At 35.1% G+C, this 25,370-nt stretch overlaps 1 protein-coding gene across 9 annotated transcripts in view; it reads left to right on the forward strand.

Moving 5' to 3' along the window:
* LOC108747664 (disks large homolog 4) overlaps positions 1 to 25,370 on the forward strand; it is a 333,352-nt gene that overhangs the window by 206,643 nt on the left and 101,339 nt on the right. For 8 of the 9 annotated variants that reach the window (XM_018485269.1, XM_018485272.1, XM_018485271.1 and 5 more), the window contains one exon: positions 11,910 to 11,945. The exons of the other annotated variant lie outside the window; for it this stretch is intronic. In XM_018485269.1, coding sequence (XP_018340771.1) covers positions 11,910 to 11,945 — 36 coding nt within the window. The remainder of the gene's footprint in view (positions 1 to 11,909; positions 11,946 to 25,370) is intronic. 9 annotated transcript variants of the gene reach the window in all.

Raw genomic sequence — 25,370 nt, forward strand, 5'->3', positions numbered from 1 at the left:
ATATTATATAATATTTCATATTTTTTAACTTAATATTAATACCTATGAACGGAAATCGTGATAACTTTTTCGAGAATATTAAGGTAAAATACAAAAATAAATAACAAAAATTTTAAGTTCTGCACTGACTTCCCTCTTTTTTGTTGAGTATTAATAAAAATTTGTTACTAACAATCTTTGATAGAACGAAACATTTCTTGTTTCTCTAAAACAAGGCTTGATAGAATTTAAAAATAGAAAAATTTGAAATAGATAATTCAAATTTAAGTCTCAAGGTTTTAAAATTAAATGACTATAATGAATTACTTATTTAACTTCATGAATTTATTAATACATGAATATTGATTTAAATCCATTGAAGAATAAATGATGAAAAAATGGCAAAAAGTATCTAGTACATATTATTGTACTATTACAGCACTATCATACGAATGAAATAATAAAAGAGAGTAATAGGATAATAGTTCTGATACTGTCAACGTGGGAAAGCGAGGGTGGTTTAAATGTCACGATTAAATTGTGAATAGACCAGATGTACCGCGTTTAACGTTAATCGCGATCATTCTGCAGATCATATCGAGTTTGGTAGATTTCATTGTTGTGAACGAACGACGCTACACGATCAAACCGGAAGTTTTAAGTTCGAAATAATGGCGCAGATGAAAAAGACTGGCCACACTAAACTACCGTACTTGTCGGTGCTTTCGTTCGACATCGGAAGCCCAGCATACGCTCGCCCGTCCATTTTCGGTCTCCAGCGAGTTTCCCGGCCTTAACGCGCGTAATCTAGCCAGAGATATGAACCCATTGCGCGAAAAAATAGCCCAGCAAAAATCTCTATTCCCCGGGGAAAAGGTTAGAAGGATTTTGCAGACAGACTCTTTCAAACAGGGTCCATTGTTTCTCTCGGGAGAAAAATGACTTCTTTTCGTAGCTCCGGCGTTCGTTGAATAGAGCCTTTAGGTATTTTGACATCTACAAATTTAACATCGTGCATCGTTAACGTACAGTGTGTGCAAGAAGAATAAGTGGTGTCTAAAAATTTTTAATAATTTTTAGATTTTCTATAAATATATTTATATTAGTAGTTTAATTATTAAGTGAATGATAAGTTGGAATTAGCGCGTTAGAAAATCTAAAAAAAAAAAAGAAAAAAAAAGATAAAAAAACATCTCGTATTATTTTCAACGTTTTAAGATTAAAATATACAGATTTTTATTTTGATTTTTTAGTGTTATCAATTAAATATACCAAAGTTATCAATTAAATATATCAAAAAAGAAAATGTTTTTTATAATTTTATTTAAAAATTGCTATAAATTTGTAGATATATCATGAACTTGAGTTTATAATAATGTGCAAAAATAATTAGAATAAAATAAGAAGTAAACTCAAATTAAAATATGAAGCTTGATGCGTGTTTCTATTGGTGATCTGTGCATTAACAGTCGATATGTAAGTTTGTAAAAGTTATCGCAAGTTGTTGAAGCTGTGAGAGAGATTGTACTTGTGACACAAGTATCTGCCGCATGAACTAAGCACCTTGTAGCGGATACCTTGAAGACAGCACGATCGATGCTCGACATGCTGGAAGTTCACTAACTTCTACTTCTACATCATCGCGAAGCAAAATTCGTACATGTTTCTAAGAGTCGAAGTATTTTCTAAGAGTCCGGCATTGTTTCTGAAAGGAGATAATTAGATATGATAGCAGTAGAAATTCTGAATGTCCGCTCCGATTTCTGTATGCAAGAGAATACAGAATACAATAGGGGAAAGTCGTATAGTATCGATCAGCTTATATTATCGACCGAAGCTAATTCTCACTTCCACTGAGATGATGTTATATATGTGCATAAGCAGATGCGTACTATTGTTTTGTAGCATAAATGATGTGATCATGCGAATTATGGCACCGTAGCGAATAGCTTATGACAGCTTTTTCGTCAACATGTTTCTTGAGTGTATAAAAAGTTATTTTCCAAAGTCAATTTCTTGTTTCTCAGGCAATTAAACGATTTTATGATTTTTGCTATATTAATTAATTTGATCTAAAAATCTACTCATTTTTATTAATTATCAATCTTTATATCCAATTTTAGATAAAATAATTTCCGTCCTTTTATATTAATTATTTAAACTATATAACAAACAAATCTCTCTCTCTCTTTCATGTTTCTTTTTTTAAATTTTCATTAACTTAAGATGATTGACTACTACACGACTTTCCCTTACAAAATACAAGGAAATTAGTTACTGATATCATGTCTACCAGAATATGTCAGCCATTTAGACAAATTTTTTGAAAATTATTACAATATCTTAAACATATAGTTTTAGAGATAAAGAGAAAGGGAAAAGAGAAAGGGAGAGATAGAGATGAAGGAAGGAAGTAAGGAACAGAGAGAGAAAGAGAATATTGAATTTGATGAAAATAAATATAATTTTAGAGACAAAATAATATAAAAAAAGAAATAACAATAATTGCTCAGTAATTTAAACAATATTTTATTTTCTATTTGTATTTATATTAATATTATAAAAAATCGAATTCTATTTATATTTGAAAATTTATTTTATAATCCAGATACAATAACGATAATTATATTAGGATTCTAAAATTTTGAACAATAACAAAAAAATAACTATAATAGGCTAATGCGAGTCAGCATCGATAAACGACGCAATTATTTAATGATCAATCAATAATCAGAAATTGGATTGATATCTTCTTTATTTTGAACGTTTCGACTCTCTTTGGAGTTCTCCTCAACAAGAATGATACAAGAATAATTAGCTCACATGTCCGTAATGTTTAAGTCACTCGCAAATTGACAAAGATGCAGCGTTGTTAATCTGACATTTTTTTTTTAAACAAATCTTATTAGAATGATATATGTTTAAACAATTTAACTGACTTACCATCACGGAACATGAAGCAATGCACTGAAGCTGTGTTGAACGTATTAAAACTTAAAAAGTAGAATTGTTAAAATCAAATATAAAGATCACACATTTTTAGAACATACATCCGTGTACGACGACGTGTCACACAGATATGAGCTATTCTCGAAATAAGAGGTCACACAATAAACATTAAGGCAAATTTGCAATTCTAAAGAACACAACACATGTATGTATATTGTTAAGTCAAATCGATAAGAACCGCAATTATTGTATAAAAATTAAAAGCTGTTAACATTATTGAAATGGTAAAATAAAGAATTAAACAATAAAAAAAAAGAGAGAAAAAAAAGAAGAAAGAAAATATTCAATATATAATACAATCGTATTAGGCCAATTTTCCTATGTACGTTTGATCAATATCAATCGTTAATAAAATTGGTAAGTTCATAAATATCTTCACACATTCGTATACTCAGAACAATACATTCTCTAGATTGTAATAAACAGCATGGGCAAAAAATTAGTGACCTCATCGAAGGAAACGTAGAACAATTCTCTGGGATGCAACCTGTATCGTATGACAAAACGCCATATTTGGAGGAAACGAACTCGCATAAACTCGCGGACAGGTATTGGATATCGACACGCGAGGCAAATCTGTACGAATGGATCGGTGCGTGGCCACGGCAGGCATTTTCCTTAAATTGAACCAAGCTGAGAAATGGCGAACGTCCCGCAGCGCGGCCGGACGGTGAAGGGCGAAGGGCTTGCGAACGACGGAGGAGGGGAAAGGGGGGGGGGAATGGTCGACAGCGGACAAATGGACGACCGTTCGTATCCGCAGACGTATTTCACCAGGGACGTATTCCACTGGCCGGACCTGCCCCGCTTCATCCCGAAAGGCAATAGCTGGAACCGAGAGATTCTCGCCTTTTCATGCCATCCTTTAGCATTCATTGTTTCGGAGATCCGCTGGTAAATTTGTTCTGTAATCGTTGGAATTGCGCTGTCGTGAATGCAAAATCCGTTTCCGTCTGTTCCGTACGAGGCGCTGAAACTCTTTTGATATCACTGACATTTGTACGTATGATGCAGAAAATGTAATAAAGCGTTTTCTAAAATGTAACGTCAGATTGTGTGCACGGCAAAAATGCAAACAAATATTTTGAAACGAACGTTCTGTTTATGTTTGTATTGGGTTTGTATCAGTTGAATATTTAGTAAATTTTCTTTGATGCTATTTATTTTCTCTACTAAAGTCTGTTAATAAATAGAAAGCTTAGAAAGCATCGTTTGCCAATCAAATTTTACTAGAAATTAATAATTATTAAATCTCGAGTCTGTGCATATTTCATTCAATTTTTCTTTCAAAGGATATAATAATATCGCGTTTTAACGAGTAATACGCACCTCTGTGTGTGTGTGTGTGTGTGTGTGTGTGTGTCGTAAAAAATGAATTTAAAAACGAGGTAATTTCTGATTCAAGAAATGATTAAACAGAGAGATAACGGAATGCGAATGGCACGACGTTTCCTTTGACAGTGAACTAGTTTCACCCTCGATGTGAATCGGTCCCCACCCGCGAAATTACCGTCATCCCTTACCGGAATAGACCCCCTAACTTCACGCTCGACGATCCTGGCGAACGTAGATAGTAATTTTGGTGTTAGACTTTTATCCGGTGACGAAACATAACGAAATTCGTATTTTTATCGAGAATAACCTTGAAAAATACGTAATGAATGAAAATTTCCCGCGTTTAATTTCCATAATTTTGTTCTCGATATAATTATGATAAAATTACGATACAGGAGACTTTACGTGCATTTTAACAAATGCAGTCAAATGGTCTTTTAAGTTTATTACAAAAATGTTGTTAGGGAAGTGTGAGCTTGGAAATGTGTGAATTTGAAAGTGTGACTTGAAATGATTGCCCATTATTTGGACTCTAAAATAGCTCTGCAAGAGAGCCGTGATCAGGGACATGAAATTTAATGGTTTCCGTTTAGGGTCAGTTTTATGAGAGCAGTAATTGAATTCCAACACACACACACACAGACACGTACACGTATACGGTCTAAGCTACCTTGACCCTCGTCCGCTTTGAAGGGTTGTCCCACGAATGCCAAAAATGTGTCCCACGAGCCACATCAGGTATGGCACATAGCGATTCCTATTTCAGATATTCTATTTCGAAATTCCTATATACGGAATTCGCGCAATAGTATAATTTATTTTCTAGTATATTACCAGAATAAATATTTAATACGGTGTGTTTTGAACACAGCAGTGAATTTATTACTTAAAAGCTCAAGAAATCATTTGATGATTACATTCAATGATTACATACATTTTGGACGGAAAGTTGTTATATGGAGAATATCATAGATTTGTTAGCGTTACTTGCACTTTTTGCATCTTCGCCTTCTCTCTTTTCAATGCCTGAATATAGGTGTATTTATATCGTTTTAAGTTTAACAATTTTTGAGAATTTCAAGCAACGCGAACGAACCTAACGTCACTGTTTCACATTCCTCTGTCGCGTATTTCACACGTTTTATTCCCTCTACAGTGAAAACATCGACAAATTATTTCGTCAGGCGTATCACCGATACGCCTGAACGGCATTCCGCTGTGTCAAGAATGCAGCATTGATAAGATGAAGGTGAAAATTTATCTGGAATTTGTTACTGTGCTTCCAGCGTTGTTGTAGCTGATAAATGCTATCTAAAGAATCCTGATCATTGACGGCTCAAGATCAATGCGCTCTTCGAGATAACGTGTATCTATTGTTTACATCCGTACCTCTTAACATTGCCAACGTATCAGAGATATCGTTGACATTATACAGGGCCTCACTTTCTTTACGAAGCATTTTGACATCATTGTTTCTCTTTTTTTTTTTTATTTCTGTGCGTGCGTGTTTTTCATTTCAGAAATATACTTTATGAATCATGACATGTAGAAAATTGTAACGCCAAATTGAATCGATTGCTGGTCCATTATGGAATATATCCATAAAAGGATTTTAATTTTGTAATAAAATCGGTAAATTACCATCATGACATAAAACGTATAATGATAAAGTTGGCTGACGTCGTGAAATTGCAAAACCCACCTTTAATCAACATTCAAAATTGCTTGTCGTAAACAGACATGGCAACAAATCGATCCTTAATTTACGCCGCAGTTTCCGCAGCACGCCTTGGAAATATTAATCTCCGCTGTTGCCGCACGGAGATTATATATACAAGTAATTATATCTACATAGAACGTTAAAAAAAAGAAGCGAAGGAGGCTGCTTTGATCGACGAATTTTGCAGTGTTGCTTTTTCACACAGATTCAGTCTCGTTAATAATCGCGACGCGTAAACTCGTGCTTTTTGTATTACCGCGCCGCCGCGTTTCACGTTCCTATCGATCTACCGGCTTCAAGCCTCGTAAGTTTTCCCTACCCCTTGTACAGTTTGCCCAAAAGCGCTTGAAAGGGGAGAACATTTTCATCCCCGTCCTTGCAGCGCTAGACGTGTCCGTCGGATAATTAAATTTTTCAGCTTCGTGACTGGTGGCTCGAAAAAATTCTTCCTTTGATCCTCTGTTGACGTTGTAATCCGTCATGAGGAACTCTGCTAATATATGTTCCTGCTCTTTTCACGAATGATATGACGCTTCCAAGTGGGAGATTTTTCTTCTAATTAATGACATTTGCCTTCCCATTTCACGCGCGGTGAATTTTTTTTGTTTGAGTCTGCATTGCATTTTTCTCTACGTCGACAGCCGCGGCAGATGGACATGCGCGCATATACGGTTACCGTAAGAATTATATGTTGAAATTTCTCAAGTTTGTAAGCGGGATTTACCTATGTGAGACCCTTTCTTGGATAGGAGACGAATTATTGCGCGCACCTCGGCCTATCCCTTTCCTCTCAAGATAGTCCTAAAGCTCTCTTAGGCCATGCGGCGTTTCGGCGCGAAACCCCGTCTCTCTTCCCCGTGAAAATTTATTTCTTTATACTGCCGCATCTTGTAGCTCTTCTTTCGGAAGTTAATATCCTCTTTAATCTTTTCACGTCCGGAAAACTTCGCCGGCGAAGAACTCGCCCTCGCAACTTCGCGCGCGAACTTCAACGTCGCGCGAACTTCCGCCGTGTGTCTCGCGCACCGCCCTGTACTAAAGTTAAAAATTTGCCCGACAACAAGAGAGGTTACTTTCAATTTGCTCCTTTTGCCTCCTCTCGCTTGTTGTCCGTGTGGATCGATCTGCCTGGCTAGCGGTACAATCTCGTGTGGCTTTGACGCGGACAACCCTTGGGTATGTCTCACCGACGGCGAATATATGAATAATTTCCCCGTCGGCGCGGCTTGCCCGACGAAAATCGATATTCCATAAATGTGTAAATGTGTAACCGAATCCCGGCGATTCTCTTTCCCTAACCAAAGTACGTACCCCTTGTCGACGGCCATCGCGTGTGCCTCGAGATGCATCAGCAGCATCGTCGCGCACGCTGCACTTTTGACATCCTCGAAAATCCTCGATCGACAATAGAACCGACGCAGCGATATACGCGTAAATTTTTGTTTCTTAAATTCGTTGCCCTGCGAATTTTTTCCCCTAAGAGTCCCGACAACGCGAAATTCAGCCGTAAACTTATTCCGCTGTATAGCGAAAGAATTTTTTTTCTTTCGGTTTTCCAATTCTCGCCCTCTGTTCTCCGCAGATGATGGTTTTTTTTCTGTTTTATATATATATGTATGTATATATTACTTTTACGTTTGATTTTATTTGCCGTGCACTCCACAATCCCGTGGGGATACTGAATTTAACGACAAACTTCGAAATTTCGAAACTTTTTCGTACGCGAGAAAAGGCAATTCGAACGTTGATTTGCCAAAAAAAAGAAGAGAAAGAGAAATGAAATGTTGCCTCGATATATTAAAAAACAAAAAAAAAAACAAAAAAAGATTCTCCCACGTTTGTATGTATCGGACCGACTCACGAAGGATGGATTTATGGGCAATATCACCTGCAACGGAAAATTCGGGGCGATAAAGGGGACGCTTGCGCACGCAAGCAAATGTGTGTTTCAGGAACGCGTACGGAATATCGCGATCGATATCACATCGTCGGAAATCACAATGTAATACGTCCACGAGCATTTCCGGCGATCGATGCGGCATCTCTGGCCGCTTGTCACTTTGTCTTCCCGCGCCTGTTTCCCCCGTGCGACGTATCGCTGCGCTCTCGATCTCCCGCATTACACGCTGTCGGAAATTCAATTTTCCCGATTTTTCCACGAAAAAAAAAAGGCCCGATGCTACAGTCCCGGAATATGATATAGCACCGCTGTATATAAAACAAAACGAAGAAAACGGCGGGAGAAATCAAACTCTCTCTCTTTTTCTCTCTCTCTTTTCGTCGTTCCATGATAAAAGAAAGGACTACGCTGCGTTTTATTCCCTTTCTTTGTCTGTTTTCTTTCTTTTCTTGCGAACAAAGTTTGCTATCTCGCGGTACGGAAATGTTTTATGATGCTCGAGCTCAAGCTTTAGTTAAAAACAATAGACGGTATATTGTATATAAAAAATATTACGTCAGGTAATTAAATTGATGTGTCAACATCATTTCCTGGTTAGTTTCATGAAACGTAGATATTGTACGAGCAAACAGAAATATAAGCTCCCTTAATTATATATTATAATCCATCTATGCCATCGTGTTTAGAATTTAATGAACTTGTTATTGATTCTCCTGCAGGAATATTTGCCGGAATAAATTAAAACGATTGCGCGATCGTGTTGTTTATTCATCGAGAAAAAGCTTTCGGGGATTGAGCTAATCATCGACGATCCATCTTCATTAACGTGCTTCTCCTTTCGATTCCACGCGAAAACAGAGCGAGGGTATAATCGTATCATGTTGAGAGCACGATGGCAAGAAAGGGAAATTAGGACGCTGATTTCACTCGCGACAAGGCAAACTTTTTTTTTTGTCGTATCGTATATTGGAGCGAGGTAGGCTTGAATAGCAATTAATTACGAAGGGACGTCGGAGCAGCGACCGGAAACCCGACTCACGATGCGCAGCGAAATATGAAATTCAATTTGGCCGTACACGCGGCCACTTCCCTGGAAAATTAAGGCTTGCCATTTCATTCTGGTAAGAATTTCGGGAAAGACGCAGCGCGTCGTTAACGATAACGACGATGTCGATCAATAATCCCGATGTCTTTCTCTCGGAAAAGCCCGGAGTCTATACTTAAGTTAATGGATTATGTAATGCAATTAGGAAGAGTGATGTGATGCTTTTCCATTTCTCTGGTTGCACCTTTATAATAACATTTTTTAATAAGTCATTATTTTTTCCTTATTCAATTTTCCCGATTGATTCCTTTAAGACATATTTTTAATACGAACACGATTCTATTAAATTGCGTAGTTTTACTTGCGATAGAACGTGCGACTAGAATGTAAATTAATTCGTAGCATTGAATGTAATAACTCGATTTCATGGAGGACAAACCAGTTTTCTGTTTTTTTAATTTATTTTATCGATTTACCGATCAAAAGTATACCGTCACGTCTATTACTATGTCGAGTATAACCTGCGTATCATGCAGCAATACATTTTATGACGAAGTAACGACATAAAATTACACGTGTCGATACTTAATTTATTGCTGACACTTGAAATCTTGCCTAGAGTTTACATATTCATTGAAATAATAAGGAAAAAAATATTTCTCTGTTGCGTTTTTTTTCTGCAACATTGACACGCCTCGTATTTTCTGTCTCATCACAAACCCTGTAGAGATTCATCAAATTTGTAGCACGGATTATTCACCACAAGTATCATGGGACCTTGTGTACGTGAAAATGATCAGGTAGTCTCGTACAGGTGCTCGGAATTGTGTTGGGAAAACGACGACGGCATGTCTCTCTCCTTGAATTTAATCGAATGAAAATTACATCCACGTCTGTTTTTTTTTCAACCTTTTTTTCCTCCCTTTGTTTTTGTTTGTCTGTAACAGAGCGCGTCGGACATATTTTAATCTAGTCGAAGTAACATTAGGTCTGTTTTTTTTAATAATTGAACTAGTGTACACTTTTTGTACTTAAAGTAAAATAGTTTTTACTTGAAATATTACACGTTTGAAATTTTGTGAAAGTGAAAGAGAAGGAAAGTTCAAGTGTTGTAGGTGATAAAAACAGTGAAGTGATATTTTTACAATAAATTATTTACAGTTTAAGATCTTTATTAGCTTTACTATTAAAATAAACGATCGATCTAATTTAAGATATTAATTTCAGCTTCGATTTACGATTGCGTTTCAAAATCCCATAAATTTTATTGGCACAATTTATAAAAAGTGAAATAATATATTTGTAAAAATTTGAATATAGTATTATTAAGCTAAGATCAGTAAGATCCGTTTCGAAATAGAATTATTTTTTCTATTAATTGAATAAAAAACAAATCTATTGATTTTATCCGCACACTGAGAGAAAAATGAATGATTCAAGTGACTATAATTGTATAGTTATATTTTGAGACAACTGTAAAAAATATGGTTGTCCCAAAATATAACTATCAAATTATAGTCACTTGAATTATTTTTATAATTTCAACTATTGTATGGTAATATACGTATAATGTGTATGGTAATAATAACTATAATTATAGTCATTTTAGGTTGCCAACTATATACATAGTTACTATTATTATTATAGCAGTAATAATCATAATTATAGTAATATGTAATTATAATTACAAATACCAAACATTTTTCTCTCAGTGCATGCATTTTCGTATAAGTAGCACACGTGAAATTAAAATGTGACATCGAGTACGATGTTTTTTTATATTAGACTCGAATATCACGTGAAATGTAATATTTTAACAACCGACATTAAATGTGTGTTTTAAAGCTCACCTGCATTTATTCCACGACATTATCGCGGTGACGGCGACGCGACGTGGTGAAATTCGTCGTTACATTGCATCGCGAAGTTCAGTTATCGTGGGCGCGATAATTATACGAAGCGGAGAATTTCGTGCTCGCACGCGCCATTGTCAACTTCCGCTTTTAATGAGCTCACTGCGTTTAATAAGCGCGTGGTATGCAAAAGGAGCGAACTTGCATTATGCGGAGGCATCTAAAATGCGAGCTTAAGCCATTTAGCCGAATCAACAAAACGACGTCGCTGTCGGCCAGAAATATCCCCCTTTTTATTTTTTATTTAAGTTTGCATGAATAATCTTCTCTTGAATACACATGTAGTACAGCATGCGAGCACATCTTCCCAGAGACTTCCTCTCTAAAATTCCTAAGCTTCACTAAAGTAACTTTCAAAAAGGCCAAAAATTTTCGTCTACAAAATTATTATCACTTTCGATATATTTCCATTTACTTGGTTTAATTCGATTGTTATTAAAAAAAAAAAAAAAAGGCGGATTTGTTGTAAAAATTCACGTTCATTTATAACAATAATATATTAATAATCAATAAATCAGTTTGGATATATTTCATATAGTAATATAAAGCGTTTTGCAAAGTTTCAACTACACGAGCGTATACTGAGATGAATTTGGAAATCATTTATATCTTGATAGCTTACTAGCAAAGCTGTAGATTAAACTTCGGTTATAATCTAGTTAAAGTGAGAGCGGCTACACGTAATGAATAATAACGATTTATCCATGTCCGCGAAGTTTAATCTGCGAAAATTTTGTAATCCTCCTTGTTAGATAATTTCATAATTAGAATTCATCATGCATTTGTTAAAATTCATCAAGAAATACGCTCTTGTGAGTGCATATCTTTGAATAGAACTTATTTGCATAAACGATATTCCTAATGAAACGATGCCGCGATATTTTGGTCATTTTTTGGAATCCGACGCGAGATGAATGGCCTTGCCGGAAGCATGAAGTTCCAAGCTAGCAAAAGAGCAAAAAGTCACGCGACCTCTCTTCTAATTCCCTGAACGCTCGGTTGTTGCAGGCACACACTCCTCTTCTCGCGGCCGACACGAGACACGTAAGTAGAAAGTTGGTAGCAAAAAGTAGCCGAGTCAAGGAGATTGTTAGCAAGTAGTCGCGACCGAGAGAAGAATCGCAATTGTCACGTGCGTTTGCGCCTCTTTTCATTTACACGTTTTATTCGTCTGATAAAAATATCTCAATTAATAGTCAGTAATTAATATCGGTTAAAATATAAAAAATTGCTGTATAAATTGCTGTTGCTTATCGTGATATTTGCTTGAAGTTTTTTTTTTTTTTTTTACAAATTTGATAAGAATTTCATATCAAGAATTTCAACATTGTTTGGCTGATATTAACGTGGCCGCTTAAATTTTTCTCTCGGTTTGAAAGTAGAGCGTATTTGCATATGATTAAATGCGGACGGTAATATCTCATCGAAGGCATTTATCCCATTAATTACACAGATGACACGATTAACAGTTCCCGCAATGCGTGTCCTGCATTTCTGCAAATTGATCAGCTGCCGTATACATTACCGATGTGTGCGCATAGCTGGCGGTATCATTTCGAGGGAACTGAAACTATTGAGAAAAGTCTGACTTCATTTTTAATAATTCTATAATTCTTGACTGTGTTAATTTAAATAAACAAAAATAGTTTATTTAAATTTGAGAAATATTTTATTAATGTTAAAAGTTTATTAAAATTCTTGCTAGAATGCAGAAATAAATACAGAATTATTCTAGAATAAACAGAATTCTTGAAAAGCGCGTTTCACTTCGGTGTGTACTCACTCGTCTTCCTCAGATGGTATAGATTGTTTAAGAAGTATTTAATTATTATTTATTGTTACAACTCCTACTGCAATGCTCAAATAGCTACAAAATAACACAAGAAATGTTGTTTAACGATGACATGAAATCTACATCTTTTTCATTTTGATATTTTAACAATGTTTGCTTGTTTCTATACAATTATATTAAACATTTTTTTACTTTTAAAAGACAACAGCTTTTTCGATATTAAACGAGGAAAAGATACTTAATAGAAGACTGATTTCGGAAGCGATCCATATAAAGAAACAGAGTTTGCATTTACAGAATGATACGTATTCTTTAGACTCACTATATATGAATTTGTTGACGTTGATTTCATGGAATTGTGACGTTTTACCCTCTTTTGTTTTTATTTTTATTTTTATTCCAATAACTACATGACTGTATTGTTCTGACTCTTATTGTATCTCTGACTGTCGACACCACAAGACCTTTACGTCGAGTCGCGAGAAAAAGTTTACATGTAAGTTGATATAATTAAAATTCGGACAAATGATTTTAATAATTCTCTAATTTTTCGTTTTCGTGTTCCCTTTAAATGACTACACAACAAATCTGACAATCTGATGTGCGATGTGATTCTACTTAGTGACGCAACGTATACGACTTCGGTTTTATTTTATATAAGTTTCTGTATTATTATTGTATAAGTTAATATTTTTGATAATCATTGGGCTATTCATTACATAGCTAATTTGGCATTTGGATAAAGAAGAACGATCTAAATTGTCGGGAATCATCAACTTGGAATTTGCGTTATTTATTTACGTAATTTCGATTTATATTTTATACTGATAAGGACCCGAATTGAAAGGTCGAAACGTATATTTTATTCGTTTTTGTTACAGCTGATGTAGTTACTCTGATGGTCTTTTTTACATTTTTCACTGATAGATTCTTTCGAGCCTCATTTTATATATTTGTTTGCCTTTTTCGAATAGCATTATATATTTCTTACAATACTAAGTAAGAGAATTTACGCAAGATAAACTGAAACGCTGCATGAATCTAGCATTTTAATTTTGAAACAGGTTTTTTTAATAACCGAACTACTCTATTTATTAACAATTATAGAACTGTCATAAGTGCGGCTAGAACTTTTAAGTTCCTAAATGTTCTCAATTTATAAATATCTTACAATACTTATAATAATAATGATGCAGCAAACGTACAGAAGTGCCATATACTAACGTGTTCAGATTCATTTATCGTGATACAAATTGTTCATTGTACAGCAGAGATTTTACCAGCATTCGGAAGAAAGTGCAAGTTCGGAAATTGACAGCGGCAGCTGACCAAATCGATTCGCGATATTACAAATGTTTTATAAGATAGCGCGGCGGCTATCTCGGCGGCGCTTACATTGAGGTTTATCATGACGTAATTGCAGTTTCATATCGCGGTGTCTCCTCGTAAATTACGCGCGCAAGAAGGCGTAACGGATAATTATTTGCCCCTGAGTCATTAGCGCTAACGATCCCCCTTGCCATTCCTAGTAGTGGTACTGGAATCTAATCTACGAGCAACGATTGCGTTCACGACACGTCGTTCCTTAATCATCGTTTGATCGGTTAACTTCGGCAATTATATACGCCGACCTTCAAGACGCGAGCGATAGATCTGGAAGTGTCTGGTCCGCACGAACTTCCTCATGATTCTGAGAATCGTTTGTATAACGCGTGTAGGAAATAGTATCATCTCAGTTTCCTTCTACTCATCTCTCTTCCGTTCCATCGAGCGGTTTCATCCAATTTGCCGTGAAACTAATCCAGTTGCTTCTCAAGAGTTCGCCAGCACTTTAATGATTCTAAACTATTATATTAGATAACATATTATTAGATCTTGTCTTTATTAAATTTATAATCTTTAATTGAATGAGTGGAAAGGAAAACAATTATGATAACGATTTCACGCGTAGATATATTATTTTTTAGATTCCTTTTCGAATGTGATTTTTTTCGTATGTTAACTAAGGAATAGAATGTAATAAGATTGTACGACCAGTTACATTATTTTGAAAAAAAAAGTGGACTTAAAATTTAAAGTCTGAATAATTAAAAAAAGTTTATTTATTGTTATATTTATATAATATCTAAATTTGATGGAAATATTTAGAAATTGAGAAAAAAAATTTTAAAAGCAATACATTTTTATTTATAAATTGATTCGCGATGATAATTATTTTTGCAACGTATAATTTCGATTTTCGATTTTACGAGTAAAGGGATGCAATAAAATTGAGTGTCGCATACAATTCTACACGGACTACAATGACAGTGATGTTAATTTTACAAGGTATCTTGAACGTATTGCAAAATGATTGCAAAATTCCGATAGTCGGAAAGCCCGAAATAATTATCTCGCGACGTGAAAGTTAAACTTTACGTATAGATGTGCAACAATACATGTTGCTTTTACACACACATACATACAGAGAAATGTTTCTCTTCGAGCGTACATGTAAATATGTAGCGCAAATCCGCACATCAAGTTAATTAACTATTACGCATTTCATTATGTTCTCATTCCATTAATTGGATTGAAATCCATATCTTAATATTTTGATTGATTCACCATTGGGGAAATTGAAGGTGACATTAAACGTCAAATGAGTTATACGTTATAAGTTCAGCCAATGTATTTATGCGCATCGATATTTCGCGAATAGAGAATACGTTAATTAAAAATAATCTCGTTTCCTCTCTACATTTAGACAGATCTTTGTTCGGAGTAGGACACATTATTTTACCCCTTTATTTTATCCCTTTAGATTACCGCTATATATTTCAAGACATTATTCATTCAACAGAGTTGATTAGCCCTCGTCGGCGTCGACCTTTTAAATCATCCTTGTCTCTCGAATGTGCAAACACACCCATCGCCTCCTCAAAATTTCACCAGTTTTGTTCTCCTCGGCCTCGTCGGAAGATTCATAGCGAGCCTGATTCGATTTGCAGCGTCGTTTGAAATTCAGGCGAGGGTGTATTTCATTCGTCGACGGTCAGAGAAGGAAAGGAAAGATGGGAGGGGGAGGGGGAGAGGAGTCGGGTTGAAAAGGAGGCGGCCCGGTGAATATCGAGCTTGCCAAATGGAGTAAACTGCAGCCTCCGGCTCGTGTAATCTTCCGGAAGTCGCCGTCTGCCGTCGATTACCTTCCTCTCTCTCTCTCTCTCTTTTTTGTAAATAGCTTTATATATCTCTTTCTATCTTCTCGTCACCTCTGTTCTACTCCTCCCTTGCATTCGTCTCCTTTTTTTCGTCAGCTCGACTTTTCCATGCTGTACCTTCCCTTGGCCTTGGCATTAAATCAGGCGAAAGGGGTACTGCATAATCCAACGAAATGAAGCCAAGTCGTTTTTACGAGACGTCGCGGGAATCATATTTCCGTCGTGGCTCCCGAAGAACTGTTTGCTTTCCTCGCAACGTGGGAAAAATTTCGCACCAAGGGAGAAAACGACTGCCCTCCGTGAATAGAGAAATTCATAGTACGGAGCGAATTTCTACATGGCTCGGCGAATTCCGCGGGCGTTCATCAATACGCAGCAGGATATCAGTCTCCAGTGTTCATTTCCTTTGGATTAGTACGCACATTGCACACAACGTATACAAATATACGCGGGGAAAAATCCGCTTTTTATGTAACCGCCGTAAAAAGTGGTAGATATTTCTGGCCGGTTCGTATGCGATACACAAGCGATGACAGAGATATTGTCGAACTGATAAAACTTCATTCTTTTTTTTTTTACGATGGCTGTATAAAAGATGTTCCTACATTTGCAATATATCATACGCTACGTCGCGCGTCATTCGGGACTTACGACTGAATTTTGAATTTATCATTTCGATTTACTTTGCTGCATATTTGTGAATTTCAAATAATTGGTTATTTTATTTTTAACAATTAATATTAAATTATCGATATTCTTTTCTAATTTCAACGCTTCCGCTTTTCTCGGCAGAAAACTTGTAATGTCGTCTGGTAGGACACTTATTATTCGCGGGCAGTAACATAATTTCGTTCTTGATAATGAGAACTGTAATATCCTGGAGTGCTTATCTGCATGCGACATTCCGAGATCTATTTTCCGCGAGGCAAGTTAGGGCTTCGATCGTCGCCTGAAATTCAGGGCCCAAGTTGCAGGCACCGTTTTCCCGCGGGAAAACAACCTATCTCGCATTATTCCAAGCTGTCGAAATTCTAGTTTCATCAGTGTCTTCATTTCGCCCCTTCCTTCACCACGTCGTGTTTTCTCGCAATATTACGCTCTAAAATCATCACGTTTATGAAATCTGCATCAAATCTGCATTAATGTGATTAAATCTTCATTTGACAAATAAAATAACGCCAAAAAATCAGTAGCCTATTAAGGATATATGTCGTGAAGTCGTCGAATCAATACTGAAAAAAATTTACCAAATCTTAATACATAGTTCTTTGAATAGTACTAATTGTATTTAAGTAAATATATTTATTTACAATAAATAAATATTTACTCGATAAAAAGCAATGATTAAATCAATTAATGATTTTTGTATTAAATAAATATGTGTTTACATTTAATAAATATTTATTTAAAGTTATTCAAACAAATATTTATTAAAATTTAGTATTTTTTTTCAGTGAAGATTTAAAAAATGTCTCTAAGTTGTCATCAGGATGTGCAACCTTTCTTTAGAGTCATTTTCAGAAAGAGAGAGAGAGAGAGAGAGAAGGCCATTTTTAAATAGATGAAATTTTTCTGATCATATAATGCTTAATTTATTTACATAAAATAAAAAATATAATTTTATTATTATACTTTTGGCTATAAGTCGGCAGGTCCCAAAAAAATCGCAGATAGCTTGCGATCCTCATCAGGTTACGCATCACTGATCTAGGCAATTGTCAAGATAAGTCATCTTTTTTCTTTCATTTTTTTTTCTATTCAATTTCACGAACGCCTCTATGTTTCTTAATTATAGATTGTTCACTTATAATTCTAAACTGCAATAATTTATATTGTGAGGTATCCTGTTTTGCGACTGAATCATGTTCTATGTTGTATTATCGGCTGTGTTCATCGGAATAATCGATATCGCATCTCATCCTGGCACGATCCATTAGTGGTTAGGGATCATCGGCCAGTAGCTCATGTTGATTACCACGTGGTGCACCTCCTGGCACTTCCCGCACTTCCGGTCCTATAGGACGTTATAGCGTTGCATTATAGGCTGCCGGTATTATAACAGGGCACGTCGTATAAATCACGTCGAATGACGTGCATACATCGCTCTCTCAGTTGCGTCCCCTGGCGTCGACGCAAATTGCTGGCATTAGTCGTTAGTGACGGATCATGACTGGTCCTTCCGTTCGGAGGAGATCACCAGAGGCGCTGTCCTTCGTACCAGTTTCACACGTCTAATAATTCAATTCTGTTAATATTATTTGACCCACACTTCACACAATTGTCAGGCATTGTCGTCTATTAATATCTAAACATTTTCGTTTCATAGAAATATTGATTCCAAGTTGAAAAATGTAGTTTCAAATTATCTAAATGAAGAAAATTGAATGAAATGAAGTCATTGTGCGCTTTTTATCTTTGTGGCATGTAATCTATATTTTTAAAGAGTATAAATTGAAAAAAATCTCTTTAATAAAATATCTAATAAAAAAAAAAAAAATCCTTTAAATGTATTAATAGAATACTTTTCTAGACACTTTGGCTTTTTCGTTCTTTTTCTTTTACTTTTTCACTAATAAAGCAATCTCTTTTTCTTTTGGTAGCCTCGTGTTCGATTCACAATGCATTTCGTAGGACAATGCTCGAATCAACAGAGCATGAATGCAATGTGTTTCTTCAGCTCTTAATGATTTTTCCAATACGCGGAGTATATTGCGTGTCGGCAGTCATTTATCTTTATTTCACGGAGGATACTCTGTTGCGGTTCGCACGAGGCGCGGAATTTATATTAATGGTAGCACGCATAGATATTAGGAATAATTACATTTTTCCGTTGGAATGCCGTACGTGAGAGGCTCGTATATATATCTGTGTAAATATATACATGTAAAACATTTATTATATGGGAGTTACTGAGATAAATTGCGGATCATATTCTGTTAGTTTGAACGGTATTATATCCGTTTCGCGGATTAACTTTATCTTGCTCTATTTTACAACTTATCCTTTGTGATTTTAACTTTTGTTAGTATTTCAACTTTTATTGTCATGTTCTCTTTCTATTAAAACAGGTATGTTTTAATAAATATTCCAAAACTAATACTTCAGCGCGTTCAGTTTGCAATTAACGGAGTTATATCCGTTAAAACTTCAAAATTATCTGAGCGAATTATTATTTTCCGAGAAAGTTTTGTTCACAGCGATGCATGCGATCAAGCAAACACCGTAAAAAATTATTGTATAAATATCTTTCCATTATCCGACGGAATTTTCCGCTCACAATCAGATTTTCGATCGTGCTAGTAAATATTAAACTACAAACTGATTAACTCTTTCGGGTCCAGTGGTACATATATGTAATATATCTTGTATTAAAATTATATCTGTGATAAATATCAAATTATTAGAACTCGTTTTAAAAGAAATTGGTTAAACTTTAATTGAAAAATATTATGATAAATACAGTCATAAAATATAAAAATGATGTACATAGTAAGATCAGAAAGTTCTTGGACTAACCATGAAAGATTTAATATGGTTAGTTTAATATTTGCATAGCAATTAATGGCAATAATATAACAATATAAATTTCTAATTATTATTTATATTACGATATATTAATGTATATAAACGCATTTAATTTTCAAGCCTTTTATATTTCGAAATACATTCTTCATAATAAACAATTTTATTGTTTATCATTGATACTTGCTACTATTTTACTTTTTGGATTCTTTATTTTAAATTTTTATGTTGTGACCTTTAAAAATAATTAGATAGTATGTTTTTCAATTCTAAAACAAAGTCGGACCTTACAGTTAAGCGAAAACGAGCGTAACCCCAGTGCGTTCGGCCGAAAATGTTTACTTTGGAATTGGGACATCCGCAGCCAGGCTGGACTGGCACATGCAGATACCATGTTCTTCGCAGGTGCATAAACTTTAACTCGCAAATTCTGTAATCGCTGCACTAGATCCGCCCATTTGCTAACCGGATGAACTGCAAACGCAAATTTATATCTTGCAGTCGTATCGTCATGCGATCGATTCGATCGAATCCGCCCTGTGCCACGAGTTCAATGTGCGAATTTCATTCATTTGTTCGTTTCGAATGACTTATATAATCGTTAAGAAAAATGCCTGGTTGAATTAATTGAAATCCTGGTTGAAAATGGACAAATCAAAATTTTCGAGTTAAATCTATTAATATTCTAGATGTGTGATAATCGGAATTCTAATTGATATAATCAAGATCTTCACCATTTTCACCTAGAGAAAGGTTTCTTCGATTCAAAGAAATGTTTCTTTGCTATACGGTTAAAGAAAAAAATTTCTTTGATTTGAACGTTATTTCTTTGAATCGAAGAAACCTTTCTCGTATTCAAATAGATACATTTTTCTCAGTGAACATAATTATTATTAAAAAATAATACAAATGGTGATAACGCGTAAGTAATTTTGTAGTCAATAAAAATGCTAGTATGGAACATTTAAGCAATATATTTCTGTGTAGGATAATATAATTTTATTACGAATAATAAGGTATGCAACGTGCGAAACGTAAAAAAAAAACAAATTTTATGCGGATATTGCACGGTGAAGCGAGAACTTCCAGGTGTGGTAAATATTAATCAGCCTGAATGAATATCTTTACCGCGCGAAAATAATTAATGCTTCGGTAGATGTGAATAATCCACTTTTATAAAACGTTCATTTTCTTCCACTCGGCAATCGATATAGCGCCACCGAGTTTATGAATTGATTTATGAAGCGGGGAAACGTCCGAGTATTGGTTTCTTCACCAGAGATGGCTTGCCGGCATCTGAAAATTGGGGAATATTATCATAATGTATTCCACCTCATCTGCATCGGAATTACCGACTAGATAAGGACTCGAAGTTTGATATGAGTACGCTTTAAAGCGAGGTCGATTTTTCCCTGGGAAAAAAAAGCCGTATGAAAAATCAGTCATTGAGCGGAATGTACGTGTGGTTGTACAGTGATGCGCAGTATTCATTATCCGAAATTTTTTGCATCGTTACTTTACGGATCGTGATTGATGAATTAAATTATTACAATGATACAATTCAAGTGTCATTAAATATTCAACGTTGCAAATTATTGTATTATAAATTTGATGAGAAATTTTATAAGTTATTGTTTTTAATAATGATGCAACAACGGAGATAATATGAATTGTTTTAACGCTATATAGCAGTAGAATAGAATGAATTATTCATGGCTCACGCCCTTCATAGAAAATCTTTATTTAGCGCTGAATTAACAAACGGGAACGAAAACAGCTATGGTTGAAGTCCATGGAGTGCCTCGATGAAATCTAAAACCTGAGAAGAGTATTTAGGTCGACTTCGTTGTCTCTGACAGCTCGTTCGTCCTGACTTTTAAAAACTACCGGACAATTTCCGTGGGTTTATCTTCGCGAAACTTGTTCAGCGCGCGCGTAAAGCTCCGCCGAGTAATTTGAACGAAAAGTAAACTTCGAGGCTCTTTATTTTGCTTGGCTTTGCGTTAGTAAGAAACTACTGTGTCTCGACGAATCGACGTGAAATCGAGATAAACTCTGAATGTTATTTTAAGTCCATTATTTCGGTTTGAATATTGTTAAATCTACAGCCGTTGATACAATATTCTTATGCACATATTTAATTATTTCCTAAATTAACTTGTGATTTTGTAATCTTTTCTCTATTACTTATTTACAGGTAAAGTACGTTTTCTAAGTTTGCCATTTATTTAGACTAAAATTTTTCTAATAATAAATTACATTATCTCAACTTTATTTTTTATACGTAACGTTAGCATTGTTACACACATTATCGATTAATTTTGTTAAATTAAACAGTGAACAATAAATTTTTTGTGGACTAAGATATTTCTAAAGCAATAAATTCTGGAAACAATTTGATACGAAATTAACGTAACTAATTTGATTGATATACTCTATGCATTTTTATGATTTTTTAAATTTTTACATGAGCAATTTATTTCAAAGTATATCTATAACATATTTTGCTAGTATTTTATACTGAAGAAACAGTTTAGAATTAAACTTATGGTATTATATCTTTTTATTTTTTACCGTTTTGCTCTTATTACGATATAATTTATAATAAATCAATACCCATTTAAAATTTCCAATGCCTCTTTATAATATCTTAAAGCCAAAAATCGAAATTCTGACATCAGATTTTTGTTTACAATATTTTATGCATATTTTTTGGAAGTTGAAGTGCTAATATAACGTAACGTCAACACTCCCATTTTTTATATTAATTTCCTGCGAATGGGTAAAAGCAATAAATTTGAGAGCAATCAGAGCAACAAATTAGCACTTAATAATGGCATGTATTTGAATTTGTTTTTAGTGATTGGAGTAACTAAATTTCTCAAAGATTCAGATGATTCTTACTTAGACCAGCTGATTGTTTGCATCGCGAATCTTGGATGTAATTAATCTGATGGTAAATCTGCTTATGAGCCATGCGATATATTTTACTCCATTTATCGTAATGCCGCTGCTGATATTTTAATATCGAACGGCATCACTATATGGAATAACGATAAGGGGAAAGAGGGCCGTTGCACCTGCATGAATTTCGGGATGGCAAGCGCAGAATAAGGTCGTAAACTCTCCGGGCGTAAACCGGTAAATGGTACGTGCCAAAGTAGAATGAAGTTTCCCGACGTTGAATCGGTAGAAGACGCCCGGGCCGATCACCTCGATCGAGCGCTCGCCGTTATGTACTTGGGACCGTCTCATACGATCTAAGCCATGAAACATGATGCTGTAACTCCCCACGCCTAGGATTACTAGTCAAAACTACCTGAGGGAGTTATACGGTAATACAGAATCGCTTAGTTTGTCTCCTCTTGCCCACCGGAAACAATCTCTACTTCTGTCGGACACGGATGTTTCAATAGCGATCGCAGCGATCATGCGTTTCAGCCCTCGGGTTATCGCGATACGAACGATGAATGAACGATTCGTTACGTCTCCTCGAACAATTTAAGAGAATTGAATCATTTCGATTTTGTATTTGTTTTTAATTTAATATTGTGTATCGTATTGGTGCAATACCATTATCACGAAAAATATTTGTCGAGAGTTTTTATTTTAACGTTTGCAAAATGTTTATAAACATTACAGCGCGTTTCGTATTTATAAATATTTATATTTTCTCCTACGCTTTTAATATTTTTCAATATTTTTATCATCAGTGTTATAAAAATTATAAATTTTGTTAAGAGCTCAAATCATGAAATATCATATCGAGCGAGGAATAAATCGACATAAATACATATAAACGTTTAATATCTAGAAGTTTGTCCGTGTGTCTTCTCCTTTGCTTTTTATATCGAGGTGCTATAAATAGATTATAATTAAATTTGGCCACCTCGTGGAAGCATCTACTATCCATAGGTTATCTAGAGATAATGACGCTCTAAAATATCTTAATTTTTGCGGAAATTCTCGAGGGTGCCGCGGATGAATGAGTACGATGAGAGAGACAGAGAGAGAGAGAGAGAGAGAGAGAGAGAATTCATACTTTCCGCGTCTCGATAAATTCTCATAGCTAGAGAATTTATTGCACCGCGAGGGCGTTCTCAGGCATTCCACGGATTAACTCGTCAAAGTGTCTCTCAAGAAATTGTCCCGACCGCCCCATACTCTACAGGCTACACTATATCCTCGAGGTTGTATGCAACTATGCGATGTGGGTTGAAGTTCGTCGTTGCTAAACTTCGAGTAACGTGCGCGACCCCGAACCTCTTTCTTTCCCGTGGCGGTAATCGAGAAATTGCAGGTTGCACAGGAAAGTAAATCGAAAATTTGCGTAACTTTTGGTCGCTACAGCGAGAATCGCAGTTCGATTGGGCGTTGATATCCTTAACGAAAGTATGAATTATGTAGACAATAAGAGCAAACTCTGTTGTAATCCAATAATATTATATCTATGTAAATCCAGATTGCGTGAAACGAGAAAGCAATTTATTTAGTGTACAAGTAAACTACTCAGAGTAGAACTGACGCTTGCTGTGATTCTAAGGAGCAGAAATTGAATTCCCAATCGGGATGGCAATGAAAGGAAAAGAGCACGAACGCACGATGGATTTGTATAATTCGCTCGATTGAATTGATGCTAAGTAACTTATACAAATGAGATTGTCGAATGTGCCGGTAGATGAAATCTGCATATTATGCAAAAAGAAATCAGGAAGAGGAAATTACGAGAAATTCATGAAGATTATTAGCGATATAACATGTAACGCAAAGAATAAGGGAATTTAATTATATTCGAACAAATCGAGCGGCGGAAAAGAATAAAGGCATTTATATTGTGCAACCGAATGAACAATACCTTTGATGCAAACACGAATTGTGCGATTCTGATTGTAGATATTAAATTCTGCTTTACGACATTACATTCCAAATTCAAGCAACGTGTTGTTTTATGGATAGTCGTGAAAATTCGTGATTTCACGGTTTTGCAACTTCGTGCTATTATTGCACTTGAATCGCTCGATTTCTTTGTGTAATCCGATAAAGACATACGATTCGGAAGAACGGATTTTTACGACGGTAAGCAACGTTTGACAACCCCTTTTGCGTCCCGTAGAAAAACACTGGGCGTCGATAGCGACCAGGAAAGAATGGGAAAAGAAAAGCAGGCGGACGTGACTAGGATAAGGGCTGCTTCCCGATTCGTCCGAAAACTCAGAGGCTTTGGCTTGCTGACACGAAATACAAGATTGGAATAAATTTACGGTACTTCGTATTAAACATTCTGTGACCTCTCTTATCGTCTTTATTTGTTAAATTTTATTCGTCCGTTATCGATGACATCTTATTTTAACATTAAGATACGAAACTTTTCTTTATCTTGTTTATTACCTTTTTGTATTATACATGAAGATTTTGCACTTTTAACGAAAATTTTATAATAGTTTTCTTCGAAAAAGATGTTATTTTTTTCGACGTTATTTTTTTATTTTGAGATCTGACTTTTTAAGTTTACTTTACGACTTGCTGTTTTTTTTCGCTCGCCTCCTATGGTCAAAATTGTTTGCGGAAGCATAAACGTCCAAAGCTGCACATATCTTCATAAGAATAAGTTCAAAAAAAAAAGATGCACAAGTACTTTCTATAAGATTTAAGCAATACGAATGTATGCTGTATTAATACTATTTTTGACGCAATCCTATTTCTAGACTGATAATATTAAACAAAAATGATTTTACAATATTACAATTGAATTCTCAGGATGGCAATATTTTTACATATTTAAGAATCGTGTGATAGTTTTATTCTACAAGGCTTTTTCTTTGCGATACACACACACACACACACACACACACACACACACACACACACACACAAAATACGGGTATATGAATTAAAAATATCTTGGTTGTGGATGACTTGTCGTGAATGTCAACCACGATTTCTTATGTTCTCGTA

This window comes from Trachymyrmex septentrionalis, unplaced genomic scaffold (genome assembly GCF_001594115.1).
Source record: "Trachymyrmex septentrionalis isolate Tsep2-gDNA-1 unplaced genomic scaffold, Tsep1.0 scaffold20, whole genome shotgun sequence".
NCBI classification, from domain to species: Eukaryota; Metazoa; Arthropoda; class Insecta; order Hymenoptera; family Formicidae; genus Trachymyrmex; species Trachymyrmex septentrionalis.